Source organism: Meriones unguiculatus, chromosome 3, assembly GCF_030254825.1.
Source record: "Meriones unguiculatus strain TT.TT164.6M chromosome 3, Bangor_MerUng_6.1, whole genome shotgun sequence".
NCBI classification, from domain to species: Eukaryota; Metazoa; Chordata; class Mammalia; order Rodentia; family Muridae; genus Meriones; species Meriones unguiculatus.
This window is the reverse complement of record NC_083351.1, coordinates 73,244,342-73,272,065: the sequence shown is the minus strand read 5'-3', so window position 1 is coordinate 73,272,065 and position 27,724 is coordinate 73,244,342. Positions and strand designations below refer to the sequence as shown.

At 40.9% G+C, this 27,724-nt stretch overlaps 1 protein-coding gene across 9 annotated transcripts in view; it reads left to right on the top strand.

Annotated features, from left to right (window-relative positions):
* Positions 1-27,724, top strand: part of Dgki (diacylglycerol kinase iota) — a 453,496-nt gene that overhangs the window by 205,842 nt on the left and 219,930 nt on the right. For all 9 annotated transcript variants that reach the window (XM_021638217.2, XM_021638216.2, XM_060380194.1 and 6 more), the window contains exons 6-8: positions 3,056-3,121; positions 21,770-21,841; positions 24,936-25,052. In XM_021638217.2, the coding sequence (XP_021493892.2) occupies positions 3,056-3,121; positions 21,770-21,841; positions 24,936-25,052 (255 nt within the window). The remainder of the gene's footprint in view (positions 1-3,055; positions 3,122-21,769; positions 21,842-24,935; positions 25,053-27,724) is intronic.

Here is a 27,724-nt window from a genome sequence, read left to right as displayed (position 1 = left end):
CAGACAGTTGCATTCTAATTGCTTACTAATGAAGAGGTTGGCATGGTTTCCAGAGCTGAAGAAGGTGTACCAGTCGCTATGGCAGCAGGAGAGCAGGCAGGAAATGGTGAGGACACTAAATTACAATTCACTGATCCAAAACTTTCAGTATTTCAACAGCTCTGAAACTTTACTGGTGCACCCCTACTGAGAAGTGTCTCTATCCATCATCATTCTCATGAAGATGAAAACAATTGCTACATATAAAACTTCCTAAAAGTGTGAAGGACTACTTAGTAAGGATCAACTATTCCTATTAGCGTCTTCCTGAGGAAAATGTAAATTGTGTCTTTCTTTCACTGAATGGCAGCAGTGGGAAAAGATGAAAAGCGACATTGGTTCCTGGGACCATTCTGTTTCTATATCTTACTATTATCAAAAGGTCATTTTTCCTCCAGGGACCTTACTTTAAATTGGTTTGATATTATTAAAAAAATGGAAGTGACATTTCAGTATTAAAAATGCTAATGTTTTTCCAAGATCCCTTTTCTGTCTGAAGAGAGTCATAGCGTGAGGGGCATCAATGGGCATAGACACCCAGTGAGGCATGCGAGTAACCAGGGCATACCTAACTTTACTAGCATTCCAGCATTGGGCAAAAAAGCAAGTATCATTACCACAATTACTTGGCTCTATCTGGCTAATAATGAATAAAAATGGGGGATATAGACAAACAGGTGTGGGCTTATAGGAAATATTATGAGAAGCCTTAACCCCTCATTGGAACATCCTGCGTCAGTTCTAGAACTAGCAGTGGTGGTGTCCGAGGTCTGAGTAGGTTCAGGAGACCATTGCCCCCAGGGGCGAGACGTGCTCCATGCCAATTGACTAACTCCATGTTTTCCTCCAATTTTGAAAGTCAATTAAGGTTCTTAAATTATTTTTTTCCCCTTTTTTCTTAAATTTTTCATCAATTACACTTTATTCATTCTGCATCCCCCCATAAGCCCCTCCCTCCTCCCATCCCAATCCCACCCTCCCTCCTCCCTCTGCTTGCATGCCACTCCCCAAGTCCACTAATAGGGGAGGTTCTCCTCTCCTTTCTGATCTTAGTCTGTCAGTTCACATCAAAAGTGGCTGTATTGTCCTCTACTGTGGCCTGGTAAGGCTGCTCCCCTCCCCAGAGGGAGGTGATCAAAGAGCAGGCCAATCAGAGTATGTCAGAGGCAGTCCCTCTTCACATTACTATGTAACCCAATTGGACTCTGAACTGCCCTGGGCTACATCTGTGCAGGGGTTCTAGGTTATCTCCATGAATAGTCCTTGGTTGGAGTATGAGTCTCTGGGAAGTTCCCTATGTTCAAATTTTCTTGTTCTGTTGCTCTCCTTGTGGAGACCCTGTCCTCTCCAGCTCTTACTATTTCCCAGTTCTTACCTAAAATTCCGTTTACTCTGCCCAACAGTTGCCCATCAGGCTCAGCATCTGCTTTGATAGTCTGAAGGGCAGAGGCTTTCAGAGGCCCTCTGTGGTAGGTTCCTAGGTTGTTTCCTGTTTTCTTCTTCTTCTGATGTCCATCCTCTTTGCCTTTCTGGATGGGGATTGGACGTTTTAGTTAGGGTCCTCTCTAAAAAAAAAAAAAAAAAATGCTAATGTTTGTTGGAGATCTTCTTGCCACCTGAAATTTTATGCCTTGACACAACCAACCATCCAACCAACCTCTTTTCCTTTGCTCCTTCCTCCCTTTCTCTCCTTCTCTCTCTCCCTTCCCTTTTTTGCCTTTCCCTTCCTTCCCTTTCTTCTTTCCTTCCATCTTTCTCTCCTTCCTCTCTCCCTTCCTGCTTTCCTTCCTTTCCCTTCCTCGCTTCTTTTCTTCCTTCCATCTTTCTTTCCTTCCTCCCTTCCTTCCTTCCGCCTTTCCTTCCTTTCTTCCTTCCTCCCTCCCTCCCTCCCTTCCTTCCTTCCTTCCTTCTTTCCTTCCTTCCTCCCTTCCTTCTAACACTGGCTTATTTTCTCCTATTGAAGTATTAGCCAGACCCAAGCCTGCTTGACTTCTTCTATTTGATATGTCCAAGATACTGTGGTTCTAGGCTGATCTGCCTTCTTTGTCTGTCTCCACTTAGAACAGTGTCTATACCATGTAATAGGCAATCTGTTGACAACATACATTAAGGGTACTGTTAAAGGGAGAATATAGTTTGTGGCTAAATTCTATAAGAGTCATGCTAGTTTTAGGCAAAGTATAGTTTCCCAAGAAAGGGTAGGGGTCAAAGAAAAGGAAGTACTTTACGTTGTTGGTTTAAGAAGGATGCGGTGCCCAAAGGCTTCTCTTCATCTTTAATGCTGTCAATGACGCATCCTTTTGTAGTGAACTCTGACAGCTAGAAGAGATGGAATCTCTTGACCCCAGTAATTATTATTTACTTGGGGTGGAAAAGACTTCCCTACAGTTTATGACAAGAATGAACCTTGAAAGCTAGTCTAGTTCAAGGTGACCAAGGATGACGTATAAACAACTGTCACCCATATGTCAATCCTCTTGTCTTTAATATCTCTTTTCTTTGATGTTTCTCTTCTTTCATGTTATCTAGTGATTCTCAATGTCCCATATCAGGAGATGTTTCTGAGAATTTGATCTTTTTAAATGAAGCATTACATGTGCATTTGTTCAACTGTACTGAAGATTATTCCATCAGCTTTTAAAAATTTCACCACTCTTTGGGGTTTTTTTTATAGTCTTAGTCACCTCTAAACTGAAGATCATTTAGCCCATTCACTAATCTGTATGGGTTTTAATAGTAAGAAAGTGCAGTGAGTGCAATCTGCTGTGCTCTGAGTACTAGAGAGACGAGGAGGTAAGGAGAAGGCACAGTGCAGAGGATCACTGTGTGTGGAGAATGAACTCTATTCTGAGTGTGTTCACGTTTATTGTTGAACAAGTCACACCGACACACGCTTGCTTTTGTGCGTCATGGGTTTGGATGATAGCTTATAGAAACCCACAATCCAAACCGTCAAACAATGAATACCAAGGACTGCAAATTAAGACTTAACTCATTTCACTTTGTTTTCTCACAGAACTTTGTGCGTCACCACTGGGTTCACAGGCGGCGGCAGGAGGGAAAATGTAAGCAGTGTGGTAAGGTAAGGGCCCAGCCACCCACGGCCACTTCAGCGGGCTCCTCGGGTCTTGGCGAGCGAGCACCAGGGTAGATGAGTACTGTCTCATCTAAATGTGAGATGTGATGTCCCTTGCATCTTTTTTCCCGAGAGGCTTTCTTTCTTCAAGTCTCCCTTTTAGTTCGTCTAGAAGTCTCTACAAACAGTAACTATCTAAATAAAAGGAAATGACAATTATTTTTTTCCAGAGAGATGACTACACTGGTGCAGGGACTGGCTGAGTTTTAAAAATGGAAGTTTTCCAACTTTGCTAGTTGTCCTTCATGAAAGTCACCAGCCCATCCTATTCATTTGATCAGCAATATTAAAATAAAAAAAGAAGGTGGTTGAGCTGATACATAAGTGTGGGCATGTATATCAGGATCACAATACTATGCAGTACTGTCTAGCAAAGCACATGCTCAGAATCTAGAAACATGGTGCTTCCTCAAGACACTGCCTGGTCTCTGATAAAAAGATGTTTTCTTCAATGGTGGGTCTTTATGCCCCCTGGGATTCAGTGACACCTTCAAGAGTGAGGTGGTCAAGGGTGACAGGCAGTGTGACTAGGTGCCATAAAATGTCATACATTCTCCATGGTGCTGACTTGGTTTATTTGAGATTCAGCTTTTTCTAGTGTACAAAGATTGACTCTGCAGATGCCTCTGTCTTCTGGGACAATGAAAATGTAGCACACAGCATGGACTCTACTGAATGCTATCAACAAGAAGCAGATGAGCACCAGCCGATGGGAGTGATGCTTTTGCAGAGTGGTATAGTTTGGGGGAAAATATTCCTCATCAATTGATTGCGGGTTTTTTGGTTTTTGTTTTTTGTTTTTTCTTATTCACATTACTCTGTTGGGTCAAGCATCAGGGTGAGTTGATTGGCATTTTTTTAAAAATAAAACAGGCATACTGGCAGTCTGGGGCAGGGTATGGACTCACATGGGAAATTTGCATTGATTTTTCTGTTTCGCCCTCTCTTTGGGAAGAAAATATGCTGTAGCCATTGGTTACAGAGCTCTTTTCTGGAAAGCGGTCGGGCATGGCCTCCATTATACCTTGTGTCATTTGTTCTGTTCAATGCTGTGGCTTTCAGTCAGGTCTGCAGTCTGGAGAGAGGGTGGGCAGAGTGGGTTCAAGGTGGACAGTGGAGTGGAAAGGGGTGAGAAAGGAGGAAGTGGGAAGAAAATTACATCTTTAGTCTGGAGAAGAAGGTTAGCCCCTGGTCTTACATGAGTGTCCTGCATTGGGTCCCTGTACTTTGTCTTCTGTGGTGTGGACTTAGGGTTAATGGTGTTTTACTTCAGAGACTGTAGGCTGTGTATAATGGGGAAGAAATGGGGGTGGGGAGAAAGAGGAGAGGATGTGGAAGGAGAGACTGACACTCAGAGTAGCTAGTTTTGGAGTCCAGGGTGTGACTATGGTGATGCTCTAAGTGAATAAATTTCTTTCTTTGGAAAAACACCATCCTGTAGAACTCTGAGCCTCACAGCACTCACTGGTTTGGATCATGGTAGATTTGGAGGAATTTCATTAAACAAGAACCCAGAAACACATTGTCTTTTGTGAGGAATATTCCCTGGAACCATATTGTATGTTCTTTGTAGCCACCCCCCCTGCCTTTTTTTCTTTTTTAGAGGATGTTTATTTGCTTTTTTAAATTTTTTTTATTAATTACACTTTATTCACTTTGTATCCCCCCATAAGCCCCTCCCTCCTCCCCTCCTAGTCCCACCCTCCCTCCCCCTTCTTCACACATGCCCCTTCCCAAGTCCACTGATAGGAGAGGTCCGTGCAGCCACTCCTGATGAGATCTGATAGACTAAGATCAGAAGGAAGGAGAGGAGGACCTCCCCTATCTGTAGCCCTCTTTTATGGTGGCCTAGTCAACTAGAAGGGAAGTACTGGACTCTCTGTGCCCTGTGATATGTGGCCTTGCCTCCTTCCCTGGCTAGTGCTATTAGGCAGCAGCCACAAGTGCTCACAGCTCCTAAGCACCAGGGGTATCAGCTGACACATCTTGGCTCATCACACAATGTTCCCATCAAAGAGTGCTGTTGTGTTCATCTCCTCTGTTTATATTCCTGTTGCCTATAAATTCTTAGACTCAAGCAGTTTTGAGATGGATGCTTTTAGATACGTGTCTCCTTGCTGGGTAATAAATAGCCCTGCTCTGGATACCAGCCTCTACCCTGGACTGGAGGCAAGCTAATGACTCTGTTTCCATTTATAAAGAACAGGACTGAAAAATCACTTAAAGCCCAGGTGCTTTATGTAACGTCTATTAGTACGCTTGCCAATTCTTACACTCTCTTAGGTTCTAAACCTGACTCATCCTCTCCCTCATACACAGGTGAGCATGCATGCATGCATGTGTGTGTGTGTGCATATACACACACACGGGGAGGGAGGGAGAGAGAGCACTCAAAAGAGCAGAGGAGGAGGGTGGGTTTATTATTCTGTAACTTACTCATTGGGATAGGATTAGAAAATAAACACTTAAGTCATTCAGGACAACTTCTGTATGTGTGTATAATTTTGCATGTGTTTTCTGGTGGTTTGTAAACGTTGAGGATTTCAAAGGCTTGTTAGTGGGTTATCAGTGGTTTCAACTTCTGCTTTTTAATTCAATAAGAAAAAAATATTTTGCCTTCATGATCTCTTGAACCTGGAATGTGCAGTTGACTGCGTATGTATGGATATTAGTGACTATCTCATGAGGGAGTCCCTGATGCAATCACATAGGTCTTTAACATGAGCTGATTCCCAGCCAACCAAGTTTTTATAACCATTATATACAGTTTTACATTGTCATTCATAGCTCTGGGTTATGAAAGAGGCAGAATTGAGTCAGAAAAGAGATGAGACTCTCATACTCAAGTCATTCGATCTGATGAGGGTTTGATAAATAAGAATATTTAAAACGAGTGAATAACGTGTGTTGGGGAAATTTCAAGACATGATGAGGATCACAAAAATGATTGCTGATAGGGGATGAAGAGATGGGACTATGAAGGTCACTATGAGATGCCCTTCCTGCTAGGAACATACACATCTTTATTTGCTTCTGGTCAATAATGGCCCAAACCAATGCAAAAATAGAATCCAAGACCAGTCTTTACAGGCCAACTTTGTATTATGGGATGTAGGGTCTGCAGTCTGTGTTTAAGGCCAACCAGGATATATGCTAAGTCTGCCTGTAACTAACTCCTCTTCACCATAGCCACTGTATTCATTCAGCTGAAAAGCATGCAGCAATGAGTTCTTTTAAATGTCAAAATGTGGAGAAAAAGTATATTAATGATTACAGTTGACTGTACTCTTCATTCCTTTAGAAGACCAGACATTGAAACATACCAGTTATTGTAATTTTAGAGACATGTTTGTTAATCACAGTTTGAAAACATCTTTTATGTCTTTGTTCAGGAACATAAAAATATTGTAAAACAATGCTATTCTTAAAAACATTGCAAAAACAAACATTAAGTGTACTTTAATAAAATTTGCATTTTTTTGTTTTATCTTGGTTTTGTTTTTAATTTTTTTTTAATGACAGGGTTTCTCTGTGTAGCCTTGGCTGTCCTGGACTCGATTTGCAGAGCAGGCTGGCCTCAGACTCACAGAGATCCACCTGCGTCTTCCTTCCCGAATTCTGGGAGTACAGGTATATGCCACTGCCCCAGCTGCAAATAGTATTTCTCTTTGTGTGTAGGTGCTTTGCCTGCATGTATGTCTGTGCACCACAAACATGCAGTACCCCCCCTCCCCACCCAGAGGCCAGAAGAGAGTGTCAGCTTCTCTGGAACTGGAGTTACAGACAGCTGTTAGCCCGCATGTGGGTGCTGGGAACTGAGCCTGGATCTTCTGTTAGAACAAGTGTTCTTAACCACCGAGCCATCTTTGCAGGCCCCAGACAGCAAATCTTAAAGCAGTGTTTCATACCACGATGCTTAGTGAAACGTGGGTCTGGAGTTCTGATGCTTTTCAGTTTCCTAACTAAACAGGACACATAAGTATGAACTATTTGTTCATAAAACATGTACACTCAACATGGATGCATTTTGGAACGTTGAGTACATATAACAGGAAAATGTTAAAAACTAACTTCAGATGATTATGAGTAGTAGTATGTAAAATACACACTTAAAGTATACAAATATCATTTGTAATAGGTAAATGAGAAGGTAATTAAACACGTGATGTGGGGGTATGCTTGAGATATAATGAAAGAGGTTATAGGGTTGAGAAATAGTGGCGGATACTCACCTGGAGCATTGGGGGATGTTTCATTAAAGAAACGAAAGACCCATTCTATAGTGATGTAAAAATGTGTGTGCAGAGCCAACTTTCTGTACACTCTGCTAGGTTTGGGATGAGGAATGGACGCGCGCTGGTAAGCCTACGTGCGCTGGTGAGGCAGATTTTGTTGTCTGCCTGCTTGCACATTTGTCCTGATGTAACAGAGTAGCTTTTCCCACTAACCGTAGGAAGATCATGGAGGCAGTGTAGACTGGCCAGTTAAACAGGGCACAAAATCTGTCTAAGCTCTCTGCGTGTACCCTGCCAAGAGAACTGCTAGAGGCCTGGCTTTTCCCCTGTCTGTAGCTGAGGGAGCAGGAGAGGAATGGTGACAGTCACCACTTTGCTCTTTGTGTAGAGTAGAGATGGTTTCATGCTGTCCTTCTTTGGCATGTGGCTTATTTCAATTAGTGCAATGACATTGTGTTCATGTAAGGAAGAAGGAATTAGAGTAGTAGTCAAAGGGCACAGTCATTTTACATGTTTCAGCCACGCAAAATGAGTAACTCATAGAGATCTGCTGCCTAGCATGGTCCCAATAGTCAACAGTGCTGTATTGGACACATGACATTTTGCTAAGAGGTTAGATCTTATGTAAGCTAGCTTTTTTTCCCCCTTCCCCCTTCCTTTCCTTCCACTTTCTCTCCCACCTTTTTAAAATTCCTTCCTTTCTTCTTTCCTTCCTTGCCTGCCTGCCTACCTGCATGCTTACTTACTTGCTTTCTTGCTTTTGGGGGTGCTTGGAATTGAACCTAGGGCTTTGGGATGCTAGACAACCATTGTACCACTGAGCTGCACCCCCGGCCTTTATGTAATCTTTCTTATTTCTGAAAATGAAGCAGGTGGGAGAAAACTTTTGGAAGCGATGAATATGTTATTGGCACAGTTTGTAGATCTAGTTTCACAGGTATATGCTTATCTCTAAGCTCATCAAGTTTTATATTTAAAATCTGCAGCCTTTTGCATTTTATTTGCATCACAAAGGCATTAAAAATAAAGAGACAAGATGCTCAAGGTTTCGCTGCAGTCCTTAGGTGGATGTATCCTTTGGTTTCAACCTGAAGAGCCATTTTTGTGATTGTTCCTCTTTCTCTGTCTTTGGCCTGTCAGCTTCCTCATAGGTGCAGCCATGAGGTACCATGATTATTCCAGAACACTTTGTTCTTTCTTTCGTAGTGATCCACTCTCACATTCTTCTCTGGTTGCTGCTCCTGGGGCTCTTGGTGTACGTGAACTCAAGTCACCATATGTAGAAAAGTAAAAAAATGCAGGGCCTAGCCTGAATGGGGACACTTCATGATGTCCAGGCCAATAACAGTGTCTCTCACGCTGTGGCTCTTTTGATCCCAAGGCAGATAGTCCTAAGACAAATGTCCTCCCTTCACTGCTTTCCTTTGATGGGTATACATCATGTCCCCCTTTTGCCTTTTTCTTTTTTGTTCCCCAGAATCTGACTCTAGGCATAAGCCTGGTAATAATCTTCAATTTTGATTTCTAACCTTTCCCTACCCTGATCTCCACAAACGCTGTACATGCACTGCCATTCTGTGAGTACCAAAATATAATATGATATACTACTCACAAGGAAAAAGGTTTTCATAAAATAACCACTTCAAGTATAGTAATTGAGAAGCAAACTATAAAAAGTTAATCAAAAACTTTTGAAATATTTGCATTTTTCTGTCATTAAAAGGCACAAGTATATTATGAGAAAAAAAAAGCCTTCCTAGTGTTCAATATACATAACTGAGACTCAGATATTAACTGACAAGAGCTAGTTTCCTTTCGAAAATGAAAAGTCTATCACAAACTATATCCAAATAACAATAAAAATTCAATATCAGGGAGGAGGAAATATCCAGCTTCTTTGCTTTTTAAGTTGATAAAGCATACCCACCCACTGCCTGATGCTCCTGCCATTCGGCCCCCCTGCCTTGACAGCCTGTCTCTGGGAGCCCGCATAACCCTTCCTTCCTCAAGTTGCTTTTGTCGGCTAGTTTGCTACAGCAATGGGAAACACACCTAGACATCCACAGAAATAAGAACTGAAGAGACAAAGGAAAAGAAAGGATGGAAGAGAATTAGAGGTCGGACATGGTGGCACACTCTTGTAATCCTAGTTCTCTGAAAGGCAGAGGCAGGCAGATCGATGTGAGTTCTAGGCCAGCCTGGGCTACAAAGCGAGTCTAGGACAGCCAAGGCTACACAGGGAAATCCTGTCCCAAATAAACAAACAAAACAAAACAAAACAAAAGAATTATAGAAAGAAAGAAGGAAAAAAAGAGAATTAGAGGAGAAGGGGGTGTTTTGTTTTGTTTTTTGTTTTTAAATCCCAGACATGTAAGCACTGCTTTACCAGGAGAGGAAGGAAGGTAGAAAGGAGATGGCCTGGGTGAGAGAAAAGGGGCTGTAGCGTAGAAGCAGCCAGTGACTGGACAAGGCTGCCCAGAGCATGAGAGTTCTGATGCCACTAAGGTGACCTTTACCAGCTGGACGGTGCACATTCCACCGCCGTCCTAAAACCACCCTCTGGCTCACCAGGCTGGGAGTGTCAGCTTTTGGAAGACCCCGTCTATGGATGGTCTTTGATGCTCAGCACCTTTGCAGGTCGCTTTTCTTGATTCACCTTCTGAGGGAAAGCATACATCTCATCCTGCCTTGGTGTAGAGCTTAGGCACATCAGGCACTTTAGACAGTGATGTCATAAAAAGCCCCCTTCAATTTAAAAGTTGAGCAATATGGGGCTGGAGAGAAGACTGAGCGGTTAAGAGCACTGACTGCTCTTGCAGAGGACACAGGTTCAGTTCCCAGCACCTGCATGGCAGCTCACAACAACCTGTAACTCAGGTTTCCAAGGATGTGGTGTCCTCATCTATCCCTGTGGACACCAGACATAAAAGTGATGTACATCCATGCAGGCAGGCAAATACGCTTACACATAAAATAAAAAGGTATAAAATGTAAAAATAAAGCAACATGTGCTGGGATTCAATGAAAGAGGGCTTGTTTAGCATTCTTGAAGTCTCAGGTTCTATCTCAGTACTGAAAAAGGAAAAGTATGATGAAATATGATAAGAAATCACATATGAGTTAAATTATCTTAGTAAGGGGAACTTTCCTTATGCATTTTAAACCAGTCTCTATAGCAATAAAGCCATTGCTTCATTTTCCAATCCAGTGATACTGGATTGGAAATACACACCGAGTAGCTAGCTGAGAAGAGGAGTCCAGGTTCAACTTAGAAGTGGAGCTTTTACTCCTGTAGGGTAGAACCACCCCCAAACAACCTGAATTTATTTAAACAAGTTAGGTAAGTCTAAATGTAGGTCCAAGTGGGCTAGGATGTTGGCCAGGAAAGACTGGTTAATTCCTTTGATAAAAGTCCAGGATGTAGGTCTATCTTTCCCAGTTATGCATCCGTTTTTGCTGGCTAGAGACGATTACGGTGCAACAGCTCTCCATTTTGATATGGACTAGCCCAGTGCTAATGAAGGGGTCATTGTAGCTTTGCCTCGCTCTCAACTCGCCATTCTGGTATAGACGGCCTTGTCTTGTGTGGGTCTGGAGAACAGGGCCGCTTCCCTCGGGTGTTGCCTTCTGTAATGTTCTGCTTATCATGAATGAAAGATGTTCAGAGTCACAAAGGATCCCAGGAACCAAGTGTAGTCTTTCGGTCTCCACTGTCAAATAACAGCTATGTTTCCCCAATAACGAGGCTTCAACAGTGTAGCGGCTCCTTTCTGTGCCTGCTGGCCTCTTGCCACAAAAATCCTGAATGATTAGTGGCAATGATAGTTCAAGGTTTGAGATGTTCTATTTACATCCTGTGACCTCAGGTTCTTAGAACCTAGAGACATGAATGTGAGAATGACGAATTACCCAGGTGGGGCAGTGGGAGTTAGTTCTTCGTTTCTGCAAGCCTGTGTTTCATCATAGAAGCACAGCCCTGGGAAGCGTCCGTGGGCTTTGGAGCACGGTGCTCATAGAATGTCCTCTGAGAGCTCCAGCCTCTGATATTTTACCTTCGGAAGACCACTGCATCTTTGACAGCTGAGGAGCTTCTGGGTGGGATGTCACATGACAAAGCACTGTATCTCATTCTCATTCTCACTCCTGCACTTCAGTCTCTATGAATATTTTCTCTGGAGTGGTGCAGTGTCGGCACAGGAATGCCAGACAGGTAGGTGTGTAGATTCCAGTCAAGGTGAGTTGCTGTGTTTCCTAGCAAAGGCTTCAGGGTCATCATTTTTCTACTACGTAACTGGTTATTGTGTTTGAGAGATGATGCCACATTAGGTGCTCAGAGTGGGTGTCTCTCACTGGCACGTGGCATTCAGCAGTGACAGTAGGTAGCTCAGCTTTGATGAGCAGAGCCCACATTGTTGGAGCTAAATATGGCATCTCTCACTGCTACAGCATGTGATCTACGCAGAACCAAATGGTGCTGGCAATAGCAGACGGTGGCACTAAGAATTATGTCTGTATTTTTAGTTCTTACAAGGTGAGTTCTCTCTGTTGGCTATTAACACAAAAAAACCAATGATCTCCATGGTTTTTACTCTCATCTGTTTACCCACAGTACTCTTCTCCAGAACTCTTGTTTTTTGGTTTGTTTGTTTTTCTATGCTCCTGATGAGCTGAGCCACTCAATATCACTGTAAGCCATAATATGTTTGAATGCCAGGCCACTACCTTTTTATACAATGAGCACAGTCAGTTGTTTCGCCTGAATTTATGCCCACGGTAAAGAGTTCTTACTTGTGGCTTTGGAGGACTCTAAGCAGACCTTGTGCTGTAAGAGTCCACTTTTGTCCCGAACTTACGTATGAAGTTGACCCATTTATGCTCCAGTCTCAGATGCTTGCTCCTCTTCTGTAAGGACAGAACAGTCCCTCTGTGAATGTGAATGCAGTGAAAGAGCTGGTTCTGTACGGAGATGATGGGCTTCTGAGACATGGTCTGTTGCATTCTGGATCCTGCTCATACCAGAGCTCACGTGGTTCCAATTACTACAGCCTCTGGGACAGAACCCAGCTCACGACACCTGGCTACTCATGGCAGGTATTCCTGCAACAGCGCACAACACAACACTCGCTGCATTTGCAAGCTGTGCAGTCCTTTCCTGTGGAGGGTACACACTTATTTGGAATCCTAGAATCCGTGTTGTAATTTTTCTTTTGTAATTGTCATAAGGGTCATTTCTCCCCCCCTCTAAATATGTGGAGTTGCAGGGCTGCTGTTATTGCAGGGAGGGCCTATGGCAAAGCTCTTTCCTGTTTTGGATCCTTCTGTAAGCTAGAAATATTTAATATCATTCACCACCAAGTGGATTGTGACAGTCAGTGTTCTTGAGTGTGGAATACACTGTCTCTACAAACCAAAGAAGTTGTCGAAATTGTTGAAATGCAATAATTTGCTCTTTGTATTGGAGAGGAATATTTTAGCTTGCCTTGAATCCCTGAACCTCATCGGCTTTCCTAACATGAGCATCTGTGATTGTTTGTAGGCCTTGCCCGCCTGCCTTCTCTCCTTCTCTAACACCTTCAATGTGCCTGACATTTCCCATTCATTCACTTTAACTTGATGTTGCTGTTGTGACAGAACAAGTGATAGGCAAAGTATTCTTTGTTTCCGTACTTGTCACTGCACTTGGAAGACATCCAAGGGATTTACCAGCCTAGAAAAAAATATATCGCTAACCCTACACATGAATGCAAATAGTTTTTTAAAGTTTCCTTTCATGGAAGGCTGGAAAAAAATTTAGCCAACAAATCAGTAGCCTAAATGCTGAGCAATCCTGAACATAGATGGATCACCTCTTTGTTCAGATTCTCATTCTAGTGTTAGTGTTAGAATGTCGTCTGTGCTTCCTGATAATTCATCTATTATTGGTCTCACAATTATGTCTAATGTGTGTCATATAACTAAGGTTATGTTATAACTAACAAAACTAACATAACAAAACTAACGTCTTATGTTATAGAAGAATATTCCCACCTGGAGAAGTTCTCTAAACATTTGAGTCTGGCCCCTCTTTATCCTGCTCCCTCCAGTCTCAGGTTCTCCTACTCTGCGACTCCTGCTTATTAGGGATTATGTAGCCAGCTCTTTAAGATACCTTTAGATGCTTCTTAGAAGATTATAGTACAACCCCAAAACAAAGTCAGAACTATGTCAAGATATCAGGCTTCTTTTCTCCCAAAGGCATAGTTTACTCACCTCTACTACCCTCAACACAACTGTGGAGACAGGAGGAACAGGGTCTAACTAATTTTAGAGAATATTAAAAGTCCCTTTCTCAATTGTCTTGCTATGTATGTGTGTGTATGTATGGTTAATGTTCACACAAAAATAAATTATATTTTTTTGTACAGCCATAAAGTTGGCATGATTATCGGTTACATGGCTCTGGTCAAGCTGTCCTGATTTCTTTGTTGATAAGTATGTTAACATCACTTCTACTCTAATGCTTAAATTTTAAACTATTTTAACCAACCTCTTTCTGTCTTGGAACCTAAGCTTTTTATTTTTATTTTTTTTCAAACATTATCAGGGTAAAATGACGTTTTCACTGGTAAACCTGTCAATTATGGGTCAATCAAAGGTAGAAATGAGTTTCCATTGGAAGAACATTATCATAATTGTAGTCAGTTGCATTGATAGGAAAATGCTTTCACTTAAACTTCCTGGGGATTCTAGGATACGGAAAACTCAGCATTTAATGTCTTATATAGCTTGGTCATTATTGACAGAGTACTCACTATCTGCAGCTAGTGCCAGGGACTGGGGAGAGGCATCCTGGTTAGGAGAGCTTGCCGCACAAACATGAGGATGCATGGGCTGAGTGTGGACTCATGTATGGTTTCTCCAACACTAGAAGTTGGGCAGAAACATGATGATGTCTGGAGGTTTCTCGTAAGCATCATGACAGGGTAGGAGGAACCACAACAAAACACAGTGTGCTTCTGGTTCAGTGAGAAATCCCGACTCAAGGAAAGAAAGGCAGAGAGCGATAAAGGAGAGCACAGCTTACTACAGCCACACATATACACACAGCATACACAGACACACATATAGGTGTACATAAACACGTTATACACAGACACTCACTCACACACACATATACACACACTTTTGGTCCTCAAATTAGGATGACCACAAAAGACAAGTATCATAGCTAGATAGATGCATCCATACATAAATTTAAATATAAGCTGGTAGCTATTCTTAGGTTTCTGCCCAAGCCTCAAGGTCCTGGGCTAAGCTGTGTACTTCTGTGATGTCACAGGCATGCGAAACAGCACCTGGGATCAAGTCTTCCTCCATATAGATAGTAATACTCTGAGGAGGGATATGAAGTTGTACTGAGAACCCCCTGGGTTGTTTGTTTGTTTGTTTGTTGCTTCCCAAACTCCAGGAGAGTCAATTTATGATCTTTAGTTTGTAGCAAGGATCTTCAGACAAATGAATGAAAAAAAAAAAGCCAGAAATGATCATCTCGTTGACCAGTTCTGATTAGTATATGTTAATTACCAGTGATACTGGAAAGGAACAACTTGACATGCTACTGAGAAAGAATAACTGTCAATCTGCGAGTTTGTTATGGACTGTAAGGTCAACCAAAAATGAGCAGAACCATGGTTTAATTAGTGCCACAGTTAAAGAATTTGGAATTAAAAAAATATTCTTACAAAGTGACCGAAAATCAACTATTTTGAAATAGTCATAGGACTTAGGAAGACACTACCCACTCTGATCCATTTGTGAAGGGTGCTGTTTCTCCTGATCTGTTCAGATGAACACACACATTTCTACTTTTAAAATCTTAAATATTTGCACCAATTTTTGCTTAAGACAGGCATCACTGTAAGAAATAAAGAAAGTCCAGGTAAATTGAACCCACTATGAATAAATAAACTTTAGTCTTGCAAAAAGCAGACTGTTACTAACAGTTTTTACACTCTGCTGCCCAAGTAAGGAAAAGGCATGTTATCATCCTGGCCTCATTTCCAAGGGTTCACAATGCCTGGCCAGAGTACACATAACACTAGAAAACTAGACTAAATACTTTGTTAAAGAGGAAATGTCAATTATTTTTGAAATTAGGTTCTTGGTACCTTTGCTAAGTAAGGATCAAAGCCTCCTCTTCAGATGAGCTTATTCTAAAAGGTCATGGACAATGGGTAACAGAAATGCCATGTTTTTTTTGTTTTGTTTTGTTTTGTTCTGTTTGTAAGGTTATTTTGAGTCTGCAGCTCAGACACTTGAAGGCCTACATTAATAAACAGATTCAGCTGGTTAGAGGAGGTTCTGTTGAAAGAACTCAAGCTAAGTCTTACTTAAAATGGAAAGGTTTCTTTTTCCATCAGTGAGTCCCGAAACACTTGGTGTTTCTACCCTTTGAGACAAGGTTAAAAGAGAAGTATGGCAACTGCACTGTAAGATTTCAGCCTTGTGTTGCTAGGCATTGTGAGCTTCGTACCTCCCCTACTATGAGTATTTCAGAGATACAGGTATAAAATGAATGAATGTATGTTTATTTGTGTATATATATATATATATATATATATATATATATATATTTCAAGATGGGAAATATTTGGATAAAACTACTTAAAGTTCTCTTTTCAAAAACAAATATGAATGAGACAAATCAAGCGAGTCTTATTTTCTAATTGCCTTGGGTTTGGACTATTTACCGCTCTATGGGTCTTGGGCACATTGGTGGATACTGGAAGAGACTGACTTTGTTGCTCTTTAAAGCTTTGGAAGTATATAGACTATCTAAGAAATTGGCCTCAAGCCAAGAGATTCTCCTACCTCAAACCTTAGTTAAATGCAAAATTAATAAAATAAGTTCAACCCATTTCATGTAAGGCCCCTTCTGTAGTTTCAGCCAAGGCTGTAAAACTGAGTGTCATTTCTTATATTCCACAGATGGTAGAAGAGAGAGAGCACCACATTTAAAGTCACCAAGAATGAGTCTTATTTAAACTTTTTTTCAAAGGCTCAGTTTGATTGAAAAAAAAATCTCAGAAGAACCAACAAAGTCATTTTGTTGATATTTTTAAATCTGGAGTCAGTTGGATCCAAAGCATCTGGGCTCATGTCCTTATTTTCCTCTGAGAAACCACAGAGTCATTTGAAATTCAGTCAGGGAATCTGTCCATGCTATAAAAGCAGATCTGGACCAGAATTAAGGATCTGGCTCTTTTTTATTATGCTTAAGAGGCTGGCTAAATCTCCCCATAGCAGGTAGTATGTGGGAATGTGGTCCACAAAGGCTGTGAACTAGTTCTGTTTATGTCTATGAATTAGATAATAGCTCTGAAGGTCTCTGTGACTGTGCTAGAATAGCGTCCAAAATAAAGTACCAAGCTGTTTACCAGAAAGCTCATTTCCTAGGGACCCATCAGCGTTCTATATAACCATTATGTTCAGTGCCCTAGTTGTGACTAGCCTTGTTGGTTTTGGGTATCTGTGGCTGTCAGCACCACAGTAGAGTGTCTCTGTTTTCTTCTTGAAGCTGCAAGGCTAGTATGCAATACAATGGAGGGTGCAACTGGATGCCCCCAAGTTGTATTAGTAAATAGGGTAGGACCCAGTCTTACCTTAGAAAGGAGAAGGCTTTCTTGGAAAAGAGGTAGAGGAAGGCCCCACTGAAAGGTTTTAGCAGTAAAAGTATTCTTTCATGTGTATACACAGATATCCCCACATATGTATGTATGTGGTATTATAACAATAGATTGTGTCACTTGATGCTTATCACTATTGGAGAAGATTTTGAATTGTTCCCAATTTGTGTTCAAAGAGCAGTTAGAAGTCTATGAATTGCCTAAAATCAAATTAAGCAATAAGAAGATCCAAGAACTGTTTTCAGCTTTTCCATCCCTCTTCTTCTACAACCATTTGATTTGTATGAACAGAGGAGCTGGAACCTGGGTTATAATGCTTAGTAGAACTCTCAGTGAGGTCACAGGTGCTATCATGCCACACATTTTGCCCTTTTTCTATCTGACAAACAATATTGCATTATTGAGCACTTATGATGAAATTTAGAAATCCAGCATGTTTGCACTGTCTCTAGGGGCTGGTCTTCCCCTTGGGTGAGGCTACTGTGAGGAGGCATAGTTTCAGATAACTTTGAGTAAGAATGTTTAAAGCTTGGAGAGCGCAATGTTCATAGCTGAGTTAAGACGTGCTAACAGCAACTCTCTCATTCAGTTAATAACAAAATGGGTACACTGTGCCCATGATATTTAAAGAACTATTCTAAATTTCCAAGAACTACAGAGTGGCCTACTTCAGGACCTTACAGTTTCACTGCAGAGGGACAAGCATATCAAACCACCAGTAACTCAAGACAACTAAACAATGGCAAGGGTAAGATCCAGATGACATAGCCCATAGCCAATGGAGAGATTCATGCAAAGTGAAGTGACCTGGGAGGACTTTTTATCATGGATTTGAAATGTAGATACTGCATATGGAATGATGACAGCTTTCTAGGTGGTTGGTTGAAAATAAAGAAGGAGGATGGGCCCAGAGTTGTAAATTTAAAAGAACAAGGCATGACATGAATATAATTAGACCGATCTAAGTTTGTAGATGTGTTTACACTAAGAATGGAATATTAATGTCAAAATCTTGATCTGGGAAAGGGAAGATGGCAAAGTGGATAAAGTGCTTGCCATGCAACTGTGAGTAGAAGAATTTGGAACTCCAGCATCCACATAAAAGCTGGGTGAGTTTGACTGATTGTAATCCCAGCCCTCAGGAGGCAGAGAGCCGTGATCCCTAGGCCAAGCTGGCTAGCTCCACTAGCTGAGTCAGCAAGTGCCAGGCTGAGTGGGAGACCCTGCCACAGAAAATAAAGCAGAGAATGACTGAGGAGGACACCTACGGTTAACCTGTGGCCTCCAGACGCACATGCACACATGTACACATGCACTCACACATGCGTGTGCTCACACACATACAAATGTGCACACAGACACAGATACACACGCGCGCGCACACACACACACACACACACACACACAACCTAAAGTTAATTGGAAGGATTATAGGAGATGCTAAATGCCTGAATGAATGGTTTGTTCTTAAAAAAAAAAAAGGTGTTATTGAAGCCTTTGATCAGGAGGTACACGGTGAAAGAACACCAGCTTACCTTGTGACAGTAAAGAAGGAGGGAGGAGCTGTTGATACAGAGACAAGTCAAAACCCAAGATGCCTGGATGGTTGTGGGGTCCAGGGCCTGAGAAACACCTGTGCTCTGTCCCATCCTAGCTCCATTATACTTTCCCCTACACACTTGTTACTATTATCAAACAGTGTCAAAAATTGTTACTCTAGCTCTGAAGAAATGCACCGTCTGTTTCTTTTATTGCTCCCTCAAAAGTGACTTGAATGAACTTTCCAAGTGTCTCCAACGCAAAGCCATTTTGGCCTCTTTGGGACATACTGAGTTTGATGCTTTTGAAAAGCTTTGTACACCTCATCCTGTAGCCCATTACATTTTGTGTTCTCTCCATAATATTCCTGTCAAGGTTTTGATATTTTATCACTGGAGGTAGAATGGTGATTGCTGTGGGTATATGGATGTCCAAGCTGACCCAATATTTCAATTCACGTGTGACAGAGAATCAATATTGTCTTGGGGGAAAGTCACTGCTGTTGACAGGAGGAGGTTTATCAAGTCATAGCTCAAGAGGCTGTGTCAGGGTCCTGAAGATCACCAGAGGTGCTTTGCTTTACAAGGGAGCTTGCAGAAGGCAGCATATAGAGCTCCTGACTATGGTTTATTATAACACAAAGACACAAAGCAAGGCCAGCAAAAAAGGAAACACAGAGGGAAGCCTGGAAGAAACCAGATACTGCCAGCTCCCCCTTGGAGTCCTGTATAATATGCTAAGTTCCCCCAGCTGTGAAACACATATGAAATTATTTACCTGTCTCATCAAGACTCTCTGCCCTGGGACTTCAGTGAAGCTTGTTTGTCTAAGTATCTTTTGCACAACACACAACAAAATACTAGATGCCCAAAAGGAAAGCAGAGTTCAGCATGAACAGTATTAGCCAGGAGCCATTCAAATTGTTCTGGGAAATGAACAAAGTCTCCTAAAGGGTCAGATGCCAGATTCTAGTCCTGAGCCAATTTTGTAAGCACTTTTTGTAAGGAAAGGAGCCACTCTAAGGGTAGTTAACTCTTCCCTGAACAGTGAGCAAAAACATTATCACTTTTGTTGATTGTTATGTAGAAATCATTACAAAGCCAAGAGAGTCTTACAAATCCAAGTTAAGAAGTCATGTTTGCAGTTTCTTCTTTTCTCCCTTTTTTATCACCTTGGTGAGAGGGGCTTTTTTGTGGAGGCCAATATAGGAGAGGGAGGGAGTGAGGAATAATAACACAATTACACTAATCATGCCTGAAAAAGCCATAAGGAATTGTTATTTTTTATTTATCAAAATTTACATATAATATATATAAGTCATGTGTACACACACAGTTTAAATGAAATTATGTCACTTAGGGTGATAATGTGACACCCAAGAGCCATAGAGCATCAAGCATGAGAAGTCTCCTTTAGAGTTGTTGGTCATGGAGATCGAAAAGACTGCCAATATAGGTTATATCTATTGTCCTTGTTTATTCCCAGAAGTAGAAGGTAAGTTCCGATTGCTGAAGACATTGAGTACTTTAGACACAAGACAGACAGGAATTGAGCTCAATCTGACTTAAAACTTCCTCCCTGAGGATTAGCTTTTGTAGTACCATAAGGTGCTAATTAAGTTGCTTAAGGAGAAAAGCATTTAATAGTCCTACTCAACTGTGACATCTATGAACCACAACAATGGTCAGCACAGAAACATATTTATAAAGGTGGCGGCTTCAGTGCTTGGGTTTCTCGCTATATGTGGGATATTACTCTAACTCAATTCAAATTTCTCAGATAGTGACACTTACATCTTGGTGGTAACCAACAGCTGCCTAAATCCAACAGCTGCCTGCATTGGACCTAAGACCAACTAAAGAGGAAGGAAATTATGCCTGGTGCTGGAAACCTAACAAATTACCTGGGACTAGTGTGGTCAGAGGTCTCACAGGAAAGCCTAGCACTGCCACTTTCCTAAACCGTGATGATTCCTAACTATTCTAAATACTTCCTTTTGTATACAGAGTTAAGGTAGCTCTCATCTCTACCAAAGACACTTATTTTCACCACAGATGTAGACCACCACAGAAAGCCACAACTAGTCAGAATGCAGAGAGCAATTCACTCTGGGATGCCCAGCCCCAAGTGATACATCTAAATTACAACCCCTACACTTAAGGCCCAGAGAACATCTTGGAAGAGGTTGTAGAACATGTGTAAGAGCCAGAAGATCAGGAAGTTTGCTGCAAGACTGAGTCTTTTAGACTTGACATGGAAACTACACAGAAAATGTGAAATGGATGAATTTGAGAAAAGATTCTTATGAGAATTATTGTGTTCTCCTCATGGAGGATTTCCTTTCTTGATGGAAGAGCCAGTTTGCTGGTTCATCTAAGGCAGTGGTTCTCAACCTGTGGGTCCTGAATATTATCTATTACATGATGACTCATAATTACAATTATGAGGTAGCAATGAAAATAATTTTGTGGTTGGGGGGTCACCACAACATGAGGAACTGTATTAAAAGGTTACAGAATTAGGAAGGGTGAGAACCACTGATCTAAGGAGACTCTTTGGCAGTTGACTCTTTGTTACTGCTTTCTAGGTAAGAACGAAACTGAAAAGCTGATTGTTTTGAGAACAGACATCCCAAGGAGAGGGTGGAAGTCTTTGAATTTATTACTCTAAGCTTGGACTTCTCCCAGACCCTGAAATCTTTGATATTTAATTGCTGTTTTCTCAAGTTCTCAGATAGTCTCTATAGTATGTGACCAGGTGAAACAATGACTTTTTAAATTAAAATATAAATAGTTTATAATATGTAGTTTACAATATTTGTGAGCATACATTTATTTTATGTGCATATCTATGTATAGCTATGAGACATTTCTTTTCTTAAGGAAAATCTCTTGTTTTAGTATGGATGACTTAGAAAAGCTTGTGGTATGGAAGACACCATTGCCTCCTTTGTCTCATGCTACAGATGGCTCAGAAATCAAAATCACTGCCTGGCAGAAAGTGGAGAGGATAATGCTGTGTGGCACTTGCAGTAATGGTTACTATTGCAATGGATGACAATTCTGGCCTCTTTCATTTCAGTGAACATCAGGAGGGCAAACGTGGGCTATGATGAAGGAGGTTTAAACTCTCTGTCTCTTGTCCTACTGTCTCAGGGCTTCCAGCAAAAGTTCTCCTTCCACAGTAAAGAGATTGTGGCCATCAGCTGCTCTTGGTGCAAGCAGGCGGTAAGTAAGGCTGAAATAAGCAGCACGGGCTCACGTGTGACCAGAACTGGCGGCTTCAGTGCTTGGGTTTCTCGCTATATGTGGGATATTACTCTAACTCAATTCAAATTTCTCAGATAGCAGTCTTAGAAGAAGAAAGAGAATAAAATTATAGAAAAGTAAAAATAAGTAGGGGAAAAAACAGAAAAAAAATTACTTTTTTGTATAACTCAGAAACCCTTCATGATTCACCCTGGGATGGGAATCTAGTGCTCCTTTCCATTGAGCACCACATGTCTCCCCTGTCCACTAGACTGCTAAGGAGTCCTCATTATACCAAGTTCAACATGGGAAACCTCGAGTGCAGTCTGTAACACAGGAGTCCAGGCATATTCCTTCTCCTGGTCTTCATGTGGGTGGCTTTGTTATGGGGGCTGTGAAGAATGAATATCTCTTGTGTTCTTTTTTAGGTTTAGATGTTTTTTGTTTTTGTAGCTATCCATGTGCCCACTAAAATATAGCCCTTCCTTATATTTGACTGTGTCTATTCATTAAGATCTCATGATAATGTCCCGTTTACTCTTTTTGTTTTAAATTTTCTGTCTTATCTATTCTTAAAAGCACTTGACCCCTCCATCCAAAATAGACCCTGCACTTTCTTATTTGCTTGCCTCTACACCTGCTTTTTATCTCACTCTAACACAGTTGGCAAACTATAGCATCAGGGCTAAATATGTCTACCACTTTTTATAGATAGTAATTGCAGCATACCCAGTTATTTATGAATTATCTGTAACTTTGTTAATATTTCAATGATGACTTGAGTATTTTCAACACACGTAGGCCTTTACAGAAACAGTTTGTTAACCCTTCCTCTAGTCTCTCAAGTCTATCTATTCTTTGTTTTTTAAGATAGAGTCTTGCTTTGTAGAATATCCTATCCTTTTGTTTGTGATCCTCCTGCCTAAGCCACCTGAACGCTAGGATTATATGCCTGTATTAGCATATCAGCATTCCATCTACTTTTCTGAATGTCTGTGTAGATAGAAATATATCACTCATTTATTATAAAGAAGACCTGAAAAGAAAGTCTGTTTTCTGTTAGCTAGATTAAAGGTTCACAGGTCTACACACAGCAGAATCAACTCCCCAAACCAGCAACAGAGCTGGAATAGATTTAGTTTGAAAGAACTGCAGTTGACATTTTTGTGGGTCAAACTCTTTGCATTATAGTGTGTCTATAAGATCCAACATAATAGGCTCACTAGCATAATTTCTCCAGGTTTTCATTTTGTCAAGAACCCCCAGTTATTAGGTATGGACTCACTGGTCCGGAAAGTTCAGACACCATCACAGCAGGTCTGTTTTGATAGACTGCTGTTCCTATGACCCTGGAGTGAGATATCTTGTTGAGATGTCAGCTAATTTGGAACACTTTTAAAATAAGCACCCATATTCTCTTCATTAATCTGTCATCTAACTGAGTCACAACAAAGAGTGGCTTTTCACTTGACCATTGAGGTAGAGCTTTGGACAATTTCACATAATTTTAATATCCCTGGAAATGTGGAAGTTGATTTTTCAAGGTCTTATATGCAAAATATATTCACACAGATTACAGTCTTGATATATTTTAACAGTACAACTAATTTCTTCCAGGGAATTTGCTGTCAAATAATTGACCTTTTTATGATGCAGGAAGAAAATCTTGGGCTAGGGAGCTGGGTTTCCTATGTATATGTCTTTGCTCCAACATTTAAAGATTTGCAGTCTTGACTGTATCTCTTAGTCTATAGCTTGTAGGTGACAAAAGTACAAGTTAAAAGAGTTGCTTAGGCAATGTTGGAAGCCTTCAACATTGTAGAAATGCAATGGGCATGCATTGGGGTTTAATTTGATTTGCTTAAAAAAACCAATCATTTTGAAAGGAAGTATTCAAATATTTTTGTGGTGTGACATTCCTCTCGTTTAATTTGATTGCAGATTCCAAATAATGGATGGCATGTTGAATTATTAATTATTTCATTAGTATTTTATCCTTAATTGATATAAATTAGTTATTGGGTCACAGGAGATCTTAACAATATGTAGAAATGAAAAGAAAATCCTTGTGATAGCATAGAATAAAATTAGACTGGCTATATTTGCCAGTTTTCCTCAGACAGCTCTAATTGATGTCTGTTCTCCCCAACATTGTTATTATCAGTGGTCTCTTTCACTCTTAAAAAGCTCCAGTTGAAATGGTGAATTGTGCATTGGTCACAATAAGTATAATTCAAGTTCGATCTAATTTAAATAAAAGTCCCCATGATTAGACCTTAAGTCCTTTAATTATTGCATAAGCTAATTTTGTGTTTATTAGAAATGAAATATTCTCACACATGACTATCACCTCACAGCCAAAAGGTGATTGAAATGTGATTAGAGTGAGGTCACAGAGCCAGCCTCACAACAGAGTGGTGAGTTAAGCCCCTCAGTCACACTGGGGCATTGTGGTGACTGTTAATAGTTTATGCTTCCTTCCTTCCTGTAATGAACAAGCTGCTCAGGCCCATCGAGTATAACAGAGCCACTGTATTTTTAAGGACTCTAGATAAGCCCAGTAGAAGCAATCTTTTTTTGTGTTTTGTAACCACTGAGATTAACAGCTTTCTAGAAGAGACCTCTTGATTATTCCTGGCTCCCTAAACTGGAACAATTACTTGGGAGGATTTACAACTATGGTAGAAACAAAAAAGCAGGAGATGGTGGGCATTGCCTTCCCAAATGTCTTCATTTTCCTTTCTACGTTTTTTGTGTGTAGTTAGATTGGTAGAGCCTTCAATACTCAGGATCTGTATGTAAATAGTCCATTAAACAGTTAGAATGCCTTCGCAGGCTTCATCCTGCTAGGCTCCTGTTAACAACTGTTATGTGTACACTACATTGAATAGATTCACTCTGGTTTCTAAACTCCTGGGCTGCTTGAATGCTGATGAGATGCCTGTGTTCTTGATGTATGCTTGTGCGTGCCTGTGTGATTCTGTGCAAGTGTGTGTGTGTGCTCATGCTTCTCCCTTCTTGCTGTGAATTACGTTTTACTCAGAATTGCTTATTAGCCTATTTTTCTCTTCAGTTTCACAATAAGGTGACCTGCTTCATGCTGCATCATATTGAGGAACCCTGCTCCCTGGGGGCTCATGCTGCTGTTATTGTCCCACCTACCTGGATCATTAAGGTGAAGAAACCTCAGGTAACTGCAGGATCCTGGTACTGCTGGCCTAGTGCAGAGAAAAAGTAACTGCTGAGATTTGCTTTTCTCCCTCAATAGTCCTGGACTCCTGTGACCTCATGGTCTGATGCTTAGTCACTGAGCTTATCTCATTGGCCCATCACTTGACTTCATTGGGCTTTTTCGTGGAACCAGATTCTTATCCTCATGAAAACCCAGTGTCAGAGCAAGGATATTTCCTCCTCACCTATGAGTAACGATATTCTATGAAGGCACGTCTCCTGGCACATTTCAGTGAGCACCACTGAGTGTATAGCAGCTTCTTTCTTACATGCTCGCTTCTCTTTGAGTTTAAGAGGAGTCAACAGAGAGCAAGCTTTGCAAGCATAATAGTTTAGTTAAGGTTTCTGCCAATCCAAAGGACAGACTGTGAGTCACCTCCATTACATGAAAGCCTGCTGAGAGAGCCGCAGTCTTTTCTTAACACTAATTGAGTCTGCTATCTTAGTGTCTAATCTCATTCTGTGCTCTTAGGAGCTTTCCTGTTTAAGCCAATCTCCTTTCATTAGTCTGGGGAACTTCCTGGGGATGTAGGGCTTATCCTTGTAGGGATTATCTTTCTGTTTTTTAAAAGGTGGGTGGGATTGAGAGCAGTAGAATAAAGAGTAGCAAGCAGAACAACTGCACCCTATGTAGAAAATTGTATTCCTGGGCTTGTGAGCTGAGTTGGATCATGCTAGGGCTTTGTGAAGTGTGTAGAAGAAGACAGCAGGAGGCCATTCTTGATTAAAGGTGTATATATGGCTGAGTTCCTATTCCAGAGTCTGCAATAATGTTTTAGGTATATTGGTGTTTCCCTAGAAAGTATAACCTTTGTGGAGTTAGATCTTATCTCATTCATCTTTAGATGTCATACTGAATATAATGGTGTCCTGGAACATGGTTAATTAAATGTTTAATTAAGAATATCTTCTTGACTTCTTATATTTTGAAGTAATGTGTAGAAGAACATTAGAATATAAATACAGGTGTGATTATACATTTATATAACTATACACAGACACATATATATGTAGAGAAAGGTGAGGTGGATAGACAGATGATAGACAGACAAGCAGACAACAGAGAGTCCCAAAGTTGGATGGCTAGTCTACTCTGCTATACCCTGTCTACTTTACTTTAAGCTTCTTCTCTACGGGAGGGATTTTCTGCCTCCATGTTGTTAACAGCTTGTCGCTCATGCTTTGGACTCCACAATTTATAGGTCTCTCAGTCATGGTCTGGTCACAAGTGCAAGCACTACTGTCAACGCCTGAATTTATGGTTGTGGAATTCAACATGGGGGACCACCCTATTTTTTTTTTCTGTCTTTAATAATGGAACTGTGCCAACAGCATTATCCCTGCTTGGTAGGGCCGTCTTCTTTGATTGTTACCCTACACACTTTGGCTGGGTTTTTCTTCTAGAACACTGTTCTTACTCTATCATTTCTTTTCTGTAAATAAAGCCACTGCTTCAGAACAAAGTCCACACGTATCAATAATCTTTCCACCATCAAGACTAAGCAACATACATCTCTGCGTGCAAGCCTGCCTCCCTCTCCCAGAATCTACAAATAACATTTTAGTTGCATTTATGTCCCTAGGGAATATAAATTCACAGGACTGAGTTGGGACACTGTAGTCTCTTTAAAGGGAAGATTGTAGTTCTGTGTTTTTTAGCTTTAATGCTTAGAGCATAATGAATAGTATACATGAATTATCTTTGCACAAAAGAAACTTCAGATAAAAATGTCTGCTTTCACTAACATAAAGTTTTAGACACCTCTTCTGGTTTTTCCATTACATATTCATGTTTTTACTACCAGTTCACATGAACAAATAGAACAAATGCAGAACTGCAGCGTTCATAGGTTGACAGATGTTAATGAGTGCTGCTGTGCTGCAGATAATTCTTCAGAATTTGCTTAGTTTTCTTCCTTCCTTCCTTCCTTCCTTCCTTCCTTCCTTCCTTCCTTCCTTCCTTCCTTCCTTTCCTTCTTTCCTTCCTTCCTTCTTTCCTTCTTTCCTGATTCTTGAGTAGATACCTCTAACCTGCTATCCTGGATCAATCTAAGTTATTCCCACTCACTAGATATTTCACAGTTGGTCCATGCTCCTGCGTGTAGATGTTTATACTGTTTCTAATGTCCTGTTTACAGACAGTGCAGTGTCCACCTTTCCTGCTTCTGGATGAGGTTTCCTTCCTGCTTTCTGTCCCTTCCTTCCTTCCTTCCTTCCTTCCTTCCTTCCTTCCTTCCTTCCTTCCTTTCTGCTAACTTTCTTTTTTAATTGTCTTTTTATGTCTGAATGATCTTTTATTGTCAGAGTCCTGTGAAATAGAATGACATATTTTATTCACTAACTAACACAATTGCTCAGATTTGCTTAAACCATTTCCTTGGGTGAATGTTGAAGATCAACTAGCACATATATTTTGATATTACTTGGAGCCCTTGACCTGCTCATCAACATCAGGGACAAGTTTTATTTGTTCTTTGCTGTCGTCAGAACAACTTTTATTGAGTGGGACACCTAGAGCAGGAGTGAGCATCTCTTAAATACACAAAGCTTAGGCTTCTTCCTTCTCTGACCTGTCAAACTGTAGTCTGGTGTCTGTGGGAGAGACTTCCTTGGTTATAATGAAGTGATATA